The sequence below is a fragment of the Camelus bactrianus genome, chromosome 3, assembly GCF_048773025.1.
Source record: "Camelus bactrianus isolate YW-2024 breed Bactrian camel chromosome 3, ASM4877302v1, whole genome shotgun sequence".
In the NCBI taxonomy this organism is placed as follows: domain Eukaryota; kingdom Metazoa; phylum Chordata; class Mammalia; order Artiodactyla; family Camelidae; genus Camelus; species Camelus bactrianus.
Window position 1 is genome coordinate 137,250,927 of NC_133541.1, and position 11,752 is coordinate 137,262,678.

Sequence of the window (11,752 nt, forward strand, 5' to 3'; positions counted from 1 at the left end):
TTTAAAGTGGAAGTCAAAGCGGAAGCCCGTCTGAGAAATGGTAAAAACATGCATCTCAGTGAATCCGAGTTATGGCGAAAAGAAGGGGGAAGGTTAAGTAAATCTCTATCCACCAGAAAAGACTAGCCAGTCATAAAAAGACAGCAATTTAAATCAAGAAAACTTTTTTGTTTTTTTGGTGATGAAAAACAATGCCATATTTTAAAACAAGGCTTGGGCCATCAACAACACCCTGAGAGTTGTTGAGGAGGAGAACATAAAGCTTCATATAGACATGAAAGTGTTCCAAGTCCACTTCTCGAAAAAACTTAGCCAATCATGTGTCCAGTTGATTTGAAAATCCCGATAAGTAAATAACTCAAAAGTAGGAAAGACATGGTATTAAATAGTGGTAGTGAGCAATGAAATCCAGGAAGTTTATAGCTATATTTCATTGTTAATATAACAAACTGGAAGCAACTGTCTAAACATAGTAACTGGAGGACACATACACACACACACACACACACACAAAAGCACACACACACAATCTGGAACAGCAGAGAGGTAAAATATGCTAAATTTATCATTATTGAGGAACAGGATCTAATAGGTTATTTCAGTTTTGATAGTGTTATAGGAATACTGGCCCAATTACATATAAAGTTATGAACTTAGAGATGATTTATAAAAATTTAGAGAGAATTTTCATTAAAAGGCAATATAGCTTCCAAATCATTGAAGAGAAAATTAACAATAAAAAAATTAATCAATCCAGCTAATATGGAGTAACAGAGACCATATTTACCACCCTAAAATAAACCACAAAATGGATACAATATATGAAGCAATGATTTTTAAGAGAGGTGAAAACGATCATCCACTAGGACCCTGTCCTGCCACCACTATACCGAGGCTGCTAGGCCTCCTACTGCCATCACCAATAATGTCCACCAAGAGGTGACATTTCCTTCCTCTGCTCCTACTGCAGAGCCAGTCCTGAGCAGTCCTTTTGCAGGTTTTGGCAGGTAGCTCCCAGAAGTGCTCTCGTGGACCTTGGTCCCTTTTGGCCACCAGCAAAGGGATCAAGGATGAGCAGTGAGCCTCCTTACTCATCCAAGACCTAGGAACCTATCTAATTTCTGAGCAGGGCTTCACTCTTCTCTGCTGTCTGGTACTCTCTGCCCGGCTTCCCGTGTCCCCAGTTTGGGCAGCCTGCACGCTGGCCACAGCCCATCAGAATCTGTTCCCCCGCCAAGAGGTAACGTGTGATCTTGAGTAGGGCTCCAGGCCTCTGGAGCAGCGTGGCTTGGACTGCGTCCTGGCCCTGGGTGCGCGAGCTCCATGTCCTTGGTTGAGTCAGTTAACATCTCTAAGCTAAGTTTCTTCATCAGTAAAATGAAGACATATCAATATGGAAAAATAAAGTCAGAATCGGGGGGGAATAAATTTCTAGTGACTGAAGATATTTTTAATTTTGAATTATACAGCAAAAGACATCATACAAATTTTATTACTTCATAATTCTAAAGGACAGCTTCTACTGTTAATACTAATGCATGCACATACACACAAACACACGTGCAGACGCACTGACTCTGGCCCACATACATTCCCTACACACACACGTACATGGACTCATGTACCACACACACACATAGCATACACACAACCACACACATCCCCAGGCGCGTGCGCGCACAGCCACACACACACTCACAGTCATGTACCACACAATTCCCCAGGTGCGTGCGTGCGCACACACATGTCATACACACCTTTGGCGTTATTCTAAATCAATTTACAATTGAGGGTCTCAGTGTCCATTGTTTTATCCGCTCAGAAGATCCTGACTTCGGACTGTGAAGCAGGAGCCCCTCCTCTCTGGAGATGGTCTTTGCCACTTACAGTCTCAGTAGAGCCAACATAAATGCTCTGGACCCTTGGAAGTGCAGGGCCAGAGCATACCTGGGAGCTCACATTCTATATATCTAAACATTTTAAGTGCAGTAGGTTCTAAAGTCCTGCCTTTACAAATATACATTCATTATAAGGGGGAAGGCCAGGTTCAAAATTAGAACAACCAGACTCAGGGGAGTCCTGCAAAGAAAGTGAGTGTGTGGGGAGAGCTGATTCCCAGACTCTGATCACTAGCCTGACCCTTTTCTTCCCAATGCTGGGTCCATCCCTTGCCATAAGTGGCCTTGGATGTGCACAGGGGGACACTCAGATTTCACGTCCGGGCTCTGCCTATAACCTCCATGCAAACAGCTGCCCTTTGGCCTCTCTGTGAGTCCTGGGAATCTGAACTCCGGGGAGAGCCGGTGCAGGCACTAGAAATGGGTCAGGGGCTGCTGAGGCAGGGCATTCGGCGTCCTGGGTTTCTAGAGCATGGGATGGAGCCAATGACCATGTCCCCTTGGCCTTGCTGACTCCACCCGATGGAGGGCGTGGCCAGAGGAAGTGTCAGGGCCAGGGGAACCTTCTGCAGTGCAGGACCCAGGGCAGCGGGGGGCCCGGGTCTAAGGAGAGAAGCCCTAAGGAAAAGTCTGTGGAGGCTGTAAGGTACCTTCATTCCCATTAATTAAAAAAAACAAAAGCTTACCACAGGCGTGCGGGGGAAGGGTTTTGTTATAACAAGGGAAGGCACTTGCCAAGGTCTGGCCATAGAGGGCTGCTGGGTTTGCCAGGTTGAAGAGGAACCGAGAGGCCGTTTGCCTCCCCTGGGTCTAGACACTGCTTGAATTCTTCCAGGTGACACTTAAATGCAGTGAGACATGGAACTCTCTAAAGTTGTTAAAATATTCATGGTGAGCCATTCAACTCTCTCCTCATTCTTGGCTACGAAAGCACGATAAACACAGGTGGGAATCTCATCAGCCTGTTGGTTGGTTCACTGTCCATCTGGCGCCCCCTCTTGTAGGAGCCTTTATCACATCACCCAGGGCTGACCCATCTCAGGATCACAGCTGATTTTCCACAGGTGGCACCACTTGCTGGTGACATGAAGGAACCATGTTAGCCACCTCCCAAACTCTGAGGCTTCTCCTGGGAGGAGCCTGCAGACACCCAGTCCAGCCTCTGCACAATGATGCTCCCCAGTGTCACTCCCGGCTTGCTGCCCTGGCCTCTAGCTCTGGCCAGAACCTCGCTGAATTGTCGATAGATGTCCCCCATGCACCACGTCTAAGCTTGGGGTCCAGAGGTGACCATGGTTCTTATTTTCTTCCCATCGATGGACTGTTTGATCTTCATGTAATCGTGTTGGCAGGAAGGCCAGTACCACCCTCTTGAGGCCTCCCCGAGCCGCCTCTGTCTATAACTGTCCTAGCGCCCCAGGGGATCAGGTCTGAAGCCTGGCACTCAGACACGAGGATGACAGCTGGAGAGACAGGAATCCACTCCTGCTGTGGCTTCTGCTGAGGCTCGATGTGGCCATACAAATGGATCCCACAGGCCCTGACTTCACTTGACTCGCTGCAGGGATGCTCCCACACTGCCCCGTTCCCCCCCAGAGACAGAGGGCTTTCTGCTTGTTCCCGAAGGCCCCACCCCCGAGGGGGCACTGGGTCCAGTGGAGCGTCCAGCCTGGTTCCCCGCCAGCCCTTAGGGCTTTGGTGGGGCCTGGAACATCAACTACCCTCCCCTTAGGGGCCCGTTTGTCCTTTCCAGCCAACAGACCTAGGTCATAAGCACTTTAACTCACCTGAGGGTGTTTTCCTCACTTCAGGGGCAGTGAGGACGGGGCTTCTTCACACTCCAAGTGCCCCAGGTCTGGATGCAGACAGTCTGGCTCTCCCCCAAGTCCTGCAGTTCTGGGCCACACCTGCTGCTGGTCACAGTCTGTGCTGTGTTCTCTTCCAGGACAAGGGGTGCACTCTGACCCCTGCCCCGCCCCCACCAGCGGTGGCAGAGGCGGCGGACAGGCAGGTGAGCTGGGGCCTGAGACCGTGCCCGCAGGTCAGTGCCCCAGAGGCCGCTGGTGACTAGAGGGGCCACGGGGCAGAAGGCAGCATGGGATGGGAGGAGGAGGAAGGTTCAGGATAAGGAGATGAAAGGGGGAACGGACAGCACTGTGAGGGCCTCGGCCATGAAAGGGAAGAGAAATCACAGTGACAGCTGGAGCGGTGTCGGTGTTAAAAGCTGCGGGCTGTTTTTTTTAATTTTATTAATTACCAATATATATTGACAGATTTCTTATTTTATTAAAGATTATGTTCCATGTCATATAACAGGATAGAGTATGTTATTATTTATTAAATAATACATAATAGAAGATATACTAGCATATTATCTTCTGTTTATTTATTAGCAGATAGTATATAATACATATGTAGGTGTTTATACACATAATATATAATTCATGCATCTATATAATATATAACCCATAACAAATAATGTAAGATTATGATTAATATATAATATAACAAGATTACATAACAATAATGATGTAATATTACCCATTGTATGTCTTGGTTCATGACACATTCTCATCTTAGGTGCCTGTCAGAGGTATTTATGTATTAAAATTAATATTATAAGACACAGTTATGAACCTATCACCCAGCATCATAACAGGAATATTGACAGTGACATACTGTGTCCTCTTTCCCTATCCTGCTCTTGGCCTTTTCTCACAGGAAGTAACCAGCATCCTGAATCCTGGCTTACCCTTGCCTTGTGTTACTTTCACACACACAACATTTAAGATCAGTTAAAACAAATGAACTGCAGGTACATGCAATGAAGTGGATGAATCACACACTCCATGTTAAATTGAAAAAGTAACCCCTAGAAGGTAGCCGATAGTGTGCTATGCTTTTCACTGTGTATATATATGTCAACTAAACTCACTGAATTAAGAACAACTACAGCTAGAGTCCAGGTGGGAGAGGGACAGATAAAAGGTGAGGTGAGCAGGTTTGCTGCAGGTGAGCGAGTTCCTTTCCAGTGACATGTCATTCTCTCTGAAGCAGGAGGCAAGGCCATCTGCTGGGAGTCAGGGAAGAGACAGAGGGAAGGTTAGAGGTGTGCAGAGAGCAGAGAATGTTGACACCACTGAGTGATAAGTGGGGAAATGTGCTCACTAGAGAAATCCTGGAGGATTGCCTGGCAGCGGCAACATGGTGGGCATTGATTTGTAGTCTTGGAAATCTGTGCTGGGAGAGCCTGCTGCCTGCAGGCTCAGAACAAGTAGAGCTGGGTGAACCGAGATGGAAGTCGGCCTGGTGAGGAACTGAAAAGGTCAAGGCTCAAGGGGGTTTTGTCTGTCATAAAGAGAGTGCTGACTGTGGATGCAGAGCTGGAAGGTGGGGAAGTGGAAGTAAGAGGAACGTGGACAGGCAGGAAAGCAGAGGAGTCAGCGCATGATGCCCCAGTGAGGGTGAAGGAGGGCCAGGGAGGCTGGTGGAGAAGAAGCTGGACGGCTAGAGGTGGGCAGTTAAAGGAGAGAGGCTGGACCTTGGGTGGAGACACGCCCGGGTATGAGCCCGGGGGTAGGGTGAATGGGGGGTGGCTGGCTCAGGCTGACAGAGAAGAAGACCCTACAATGACCATACTGGGTGGTGGAAGGAGAATGAACTTTGACGTCTTGATGGTAGGAGGCGAGGCAATACAGAGCTGGTGGTCCAGGTGCTCCTGACTGAGGCAGATGAGCAGGGAGGCCAGGGTGGCAGGCACTGCTAGGAAAGGATCTGGGTTTTCCATGTGCTCCCACGAGGGGAGGAGCAATCATCTGAAGGTGGAAAGTGAGCACAAGGAGGCCAACCCAGGTTCCTGATCAAACGGGGGTTGTGAAGGTGCAAAGCGTCAACTCCAGTGATGGTGGCCCAGGAAGCAGGGACCACGGGTGAAGTGAGGGGGCACTCAGAGAAGAGAGGGAGAAGAGTCTTCTGGGTGTAGGGGGAAGAGAGGCCCCAGGACAAAGGAGCACAGAGGCACAGTGATGAGGATGGACTGGCTCTATGGTGACACTGCAGGGATGGCTGGATCTTTGTCCTGAGGGCTTAGGTTGGGGGGACTACTGGCCTCATGAGGATCCCCCTCTCAGCAGCCTGGACAGAGGCTCTCGCTCCTGAGAGCTGTGTGGCCACCACTGTTCCCGGAGGGGTTCTGCCTCCATCTTCTCTTATCAGACTTTCCTGCCCAGCCCCCGACCGCCAGCGAGGGAGCCTGGGCCTCGCAGCTGTTTGCCGTGGAGGGACACAGGCTCCTCGGAGGAGCAGGCGGATCTTACTTTGCTCCGTAACCCAGGGCCTAGCAAAGCGCCAGCCCAAGTGTGGGCCATGTAGGGGCTCGGATACTTACTATACTAACTCAAAGCAGTAGAATTGCAGAGCTGGAGGAAGTGACCACTGAGCTCACAGAGTTCACTGCCCACACCCCCATTCTACAGATGAGGAATCAGAGACCAAGCAGTGAAGCAGCCTTGGCCAAGGTCACGCTGCTCGTAAATGCTGGCCTGTGTCGGGCATGCCAAGTGATGAGCTGCAGTGAAGGGGCTGAGAGGGGTCTCTGGGGCCAGAGAGCTCGGGTTCAAGTCCCAGCTCTGCCATTTATTAGCCGTGTGATTAATGAATGTCCTTACCTTTAAAGTGGAACTTATAGTGGTGCCAACTCATTGGGTTGTCATGAACACAGCGTTCCTGGAACAGAAGTACAGAGTTCTGTAAGGGTTTGCTGTTGCTTTGGTTATGATTATTATCACCAAGTGAACCCTGAAATGAAGAACAAAGGCAGCAAGAATTTTTATTTTAAAGGAGTTTCAAATCCTCTGATGAATGCTTCATTTCATCTATTCAAGTTTTCATTTGACCCTTATTAACAACTAAACAATGGATGACTTTTGAGGCAATCTTGCTTCATGTCTTTAATTCTCACTAACGACACAGGCTATTTAACAGGCAGCAGTTTCTTTTCCAGGAAGAGGGACAAAAAGTTAAAAATGATTCAGTGCCTCTCGGTCCCCAGTGAGTTGGTTGTGACCTGTCAACCCAGCTTTGGGGAAGTGTCCGCTCCCCCTGGGCCCACTGAACTGCCCCGCAGCCTCCAAGGGGTGCCGTACCCCCACACGAATCCAGTCTCTTGGTTCCTATCTTTGCTTCAGATCCCTCAAGGACTGCCCATGCCCCAGGGCCCCATCTGCCCCACCAGCCTTGGCTGCTGGACTCCAGGACACCATCCTGGGTCTCAACCATCCCCTGTTCCTATGACCGCCCCACTACTCTACATTTTGTCCTTCAAGTGTGGGCTTCTGTGGCTCGCCACACAGCAGGGGTCTCCCCGTCCTCCACCTTGGGTAACTGCATCGTCCTTCACAGTGCCTAGGGAACCCGCGTGGAGGCAGGAAGAATACAGAACAACAGGTGCTCAGAGGGGCTGCCTTTCCCACTGCAGGGGCCCTAGAGAGCTTTCTCCCAGCTGGTTGTTCACAGGCGCTGAACCTGTGGAATCTGGATCTCACCAATTTAAAGGGCATCATCACTAATTACAAAAGCAATCATTTCTTCAGTAGCAAAAGGAGAAAAGACTTTGTGTTCCCCACCTCCAACTGTTTTCCTCCACCTTCAGATGTTTCTCATCTCTGGGCAAGGGTAGAATGCAACTCACAGAATATTATTTTTCAATGTCTTTTCCCACTCTGAAAATTGCTTTCCCAGAACCGATGAAGGCTAGAATGGTTTAGCTTCCCTGGACTGAGGATTCAGAGGCCTGGGGGGAAGGGGGGAGGGGGAGGTGAGATAACTCAGCAATATTGAACCTAACAGAGACATTAAAAGGTTCTATTCTAAACAGAAAGGAAGCAGGATGCTATAGAAACAGGAAAACCATAGTTGGAAATGCAATAACGAGTTGCAAGAGAATAAACATAAAGATGTAAAAATGAAAAAGGACATCAAAATAAAAAAAGTTGGGAATGGGAGAGGGGAGCAAGAAAATGTAGATTTTTTTCTTTCTTTTTTTTCTTCGTTATTCTTAGGATGTGTTGGAGCCTACGTGTTTATCAGTCTAAAGGAAATAGATATAGTAATGGGCTGATATATTTGAAGAATAAGGTAACCACAAATCAAAAGCATACAATAGAGTCGCAAAAAAAACCAAAAAGAAACAAACTCAAAATGGCTTAAAGACTTAAATATTACACGCGACACTATAAGCTTCTCAGAAGAAAACATAGGCAAAACATTATTTGACATACATCTCAGCAATGTTTTCGTAGGGCAATCTAAGCAACCCAAGCAACAGAAATAAAAGCCAAAATAAATAAATGAGACCTAATTAAACTTATAAACTTTTGCACAGCAAAAGAAACCATAAGTAAAACTAAAAGACAACCTATGGAATGGGAGAAAATATTTGCAAAAGATGAGACAGACCATGGCTTAATTTCTAGACTATATAAATAGTCCATACAACTTAATAAGAAAAAAATAAACAACCAAATCCAAAAATGGGCAGAACAACTAAACAAGCAATTCTCTAATGAAGACACACAGATGGCCAATAGGCATATAAAAAATGCTTAATATCGTTCAATTATCAGAGAAATGCAACTCAAAACTACAATGTTATCATCTCACACCAGTCAGAATGGCCATCATTCAAAAGTCCACAAACCATAAATGCCGGAGAGGCTGTGGAGAAAAGGAAACCCTCCTACATTGTTGGTGGGAATGTAGTTTGGTGCAGCCACTGTGGAAAAGAGTATGGAGATTCCTCAAAAAACAAAAAAAAAAAAAAAAAGGCTTATCAACTAATCCAGCAATCCCACTCCTGGGCATATATCCAGAGGGAACCTTCATTCCAAAAGATATCTGCACCCCAATTTTCACAGGAGCACTGTTTACAATGGCCAAGACATAGAAGCAACCTAAACATTCACTGAAAGATGACTGGATAAAGATGTGGTATTTAGATATAACAGAATATTACTCAGTCATAACAAAGAAGGAAATAAGGCCATTTACAGCAACATGGATGGAACTGGAGATTATCTCACTAAGTGAAATAAGTTAGACAAAGACAAGTATCATATGATATCATTTATATGTGGAATTTTTTAAAAAATGATACAAATGGACTTATCTATAAAACAAAAAACAGACTCACAGACTTATAAAACAAACTTAGGAGTTTGGGATTAACAGATACAAATTACTATATGTAAAACAGACAAACGACAAGGATTCACTGTAGAACACAGGGAAGAATATTCAGTATCTTGCAACCTATAATGGAAAAGAACCTGAAAAAGAATAGACTATGTATATGTACAACTGAATCACTATGCTGCATACCTGAAACTAACAAAACAGGTGTATAACTGAAACTAACAAAACATTGTAAATCAAACACATTTCAATTTAAAAAAAATTGATAAGCTCTAAATACCTATATTCAAAAAATCTTGAACACTTCCCTCATAGAAAATTTAAAATCAGTAGCTTGAGCAGGACCAAATTATACTGGATGGGCAGTTACATATCTTCTCCAGCACGTGGCCCATGCTACACACACATCGTGTTTTCCTACAGGTAAGAACAGCCCTGACTGCACAGCGAGCGACTCTTTCTGGGACAAGGGCGTCTGTGGCAGTGGCCTCCTTGTCACCGCTGCATCTCACCAGGAGGCCAGGGTTTTCAGAGGGGAGGGGACATAGAGCTCATACACTTCAAATTGACTTCCCGAAAAAACTATGGAAAAACCAAATTCACCTGCAGTGTAGGAAACATGAGCAGGGCCCCTAAGCAGACCGACAAGCCCAAAGTAAGATGGCCCGATGTTCAGATCGGAACCAGAACAAAGACCACATGGCCCCAGTTAAATGACCACCACCTCACCTGCAACGAACTGCTCGTACTCAATGTCAGGGATGTTTCTGTTGAGACTTGGGAGGTCAAAGGAGTCGGAACAGGGATCGGGGCTCTGCCAGTGGTAGAGGTGGCCCCAAGGGAATAGCACCAGTACCGGCTCCTCCATCTTCAGCAGGGTCATCAGGAGGAAGGCAATGTGGATGCAGACGTTCCTAAGGAGGTTGAAGCCCTCTGGAGGGTTGAAGTCACACAGAAGGTACCTGGCTGGGAGCAAAGGAGAGCGGGTCTTCAGGGCCAGGCCTCTGCACAGGAATCCCGGCTTAGATAGAACAGATACAACGGGAATCCCTGCACAGCCCATGGCCTAGACTCCAGACACATTCAGCAGCTTCTGGTTTGTAAAGTGGAGGCACTGCCCACCCATCTCCATGTGGCCAATTACTTCAAGTCCGGGAGCAGTTGCGGAAGACATCTTGGCATCCGTCTAACACCACTAAGCACCCGACTAGCATCTGAGCACCCGTTCTCCAGGGGCTCTCAAACTTCTTGTTCTACAGAACCCTATACACTCTTAACAATTACTGAGAACTCCAAAAGGCTGCTATTTATGTGAGTTTAATCTATCACTATTTCCTGTGTTAGAAGTTAAATAAGAAGTTAGAGAAAGTGTATGAATTCACTTAAAAATATTAACAATCTACTGTATGTTACCATTAATACTCTTAAACAAAATATATTTCTATTTTTCAAAAGAAAAATCATTAGTGAGAAGAATAGCAGTGATTTTAATTTCTGCAAATCTCTTTTGGACTGGTGAGAGCTGAATTCTCCTATCTGCCTCTGCATTCCCTGTTTTGTGATATCGCAGGCCAGGTTTTCCCTGGAAAACCCCACAGGAACTCGGGAGAGCAAGAGTGTGCAAAAGGCAGGTGACATCCCGGCGTTTCTATGAAAATGGTCTTGCACCTCAGGGGCCTTGGATACACTTTGATAACTGTTGCCCTATCCAAGGCGAGACTCTTCTACACAAGAGCCAGGCAAGGGTCCTGGATTCTGTAATGAGTTACCGCCACCACACCCCTCCCTTCTCTGTGTGTTTCTCACAAGCTCCATTACTGCAGATGAGGATGTAATCCTCAACTGGGGCCTCTAATCCCAGAAGACTGCTAACTTCAAGAGGGAGGGTCCCATCTACCATCCCTACACCCCGCATAGTTTATTTTGAGTCAAGCCCTAGATAACTGCTTATCGGCACTGACCCTTGTGTCTTTTTCCTGAGGTTGACTGAAGGAACCAACATCTGGATGGAACTGAAATTTCCCTGCAGATAAACAAGGCTGATAAGCCACCCCATTCCAACATCTGATTCTGGGGCTCTTCAAAACCCGGGTAAGGCCCCGCTTCATCTATGATGGGTCCTCCGCCTGCCCTTCCCGGGGGGTTCTGGGAGGCCGCGGCCACCAAGGGCGATCCAGACTCGCGGCCCCAGCCCCATTGCCTGAGGGGGAGGAAAGCTTGAGGCTGTGCCCAAGCCCTGCCCCGCCCCGCCCCAACACGCTCCCCAGCACCACACCCCTCCCCGGCCACCGCCCCTACCCCGATCCCACCGCGGTTCATGTCCGCCGGCCCCGCCGACGGCGCGGACGTACGTTTACCGTCTGTGGGACGCCGCCCCAGACAGGATGTCGGCCGCCGACTGACCAGGCCAGAACTAGTCGCCCGGCCGAGCAAGCCGCCATCCCCAGCAGCAAGCACCGCCATGGTCCCGGGCAGCTGCACACTTCCGGAGCCCGCTACCCGCCCCAGAAGCGCACGCCGGCCCGCGCAGAGCGTGGCGCCTGTAACCATGGCAACTCCGCGGGACCCTCCCCTAGCGCTTGCGTCGTGCGTCCTCCCGAGTCTAGTTGTGCGAGGGCAGAACTTGCGGAGCCAATGGGTGCCAGGGCGCAGCCAGGACGGGG

At 47.8% G+C, this 11,752-nt stretch overlaps 1 protein-coding gene and 1 long non-coding RNA gene across 2 annotated transcripts; both read right to left on the minus strand.

Annotated features, from left to right (window-relative positions):
• Nucleotides 1-4,162: 4,162 nt before the first annotated feature.
• Nucleotides 4,163-8,128, minus strand: LOC141577155 (uncharacterized). The gene is made up of 2 exons (XR_012505799.1): nt 7,523-8,128; nt 4,163-6,695 (listed from the first exon to the last, which is right to left on the minus strand). It is a non-coding gene; the product is annotated as an uncharacterized LOC141577155 (long non-coding RNA).
• A 1,670-nt stretch (nt 8,129-9,798) lies between these two features.
• Nucleotides 9,799-11,684, minus strand: LOC141575638 (GDP-fucose protein O-fucosyltransferase 2-like). Its single transcript, XM_074355330.1, has 2 exons — nt 11,447-11,684; nt 9,799-10,055 (listed from the first exon to the last, which is right to left on the minus strand). Exons 1-2 carry the CDS (start codon nt 11,637-11,639, stop codon nt 9,799-9,801), a joined length of 450 nt encoding a protein of 149 aa, XP_074211431.1. The 5' UTR covers nt 11,640-11,684.
• Nucleotides 11,685-11,752: the final 68 nt, after the last annotated feature.

Bases quoted from the DNA above. Each gene is read 5' to 3' on its own strand.
- LOC141575638 (XM_074355330.1), bottom strand. From the start codon at position 11,639: ATGGTTACAGGCGCCACGCTCTGCGCGGGCCGGCGTGCGCTTCTGGGG. The intron at 10,056-11,446 runs GTAAACGTACGT...CTTTGCTCCCAG, and splicing joins GGGGCGGCGTCCCACAGACG to CCAGGTACCTTCTGTGTGAC.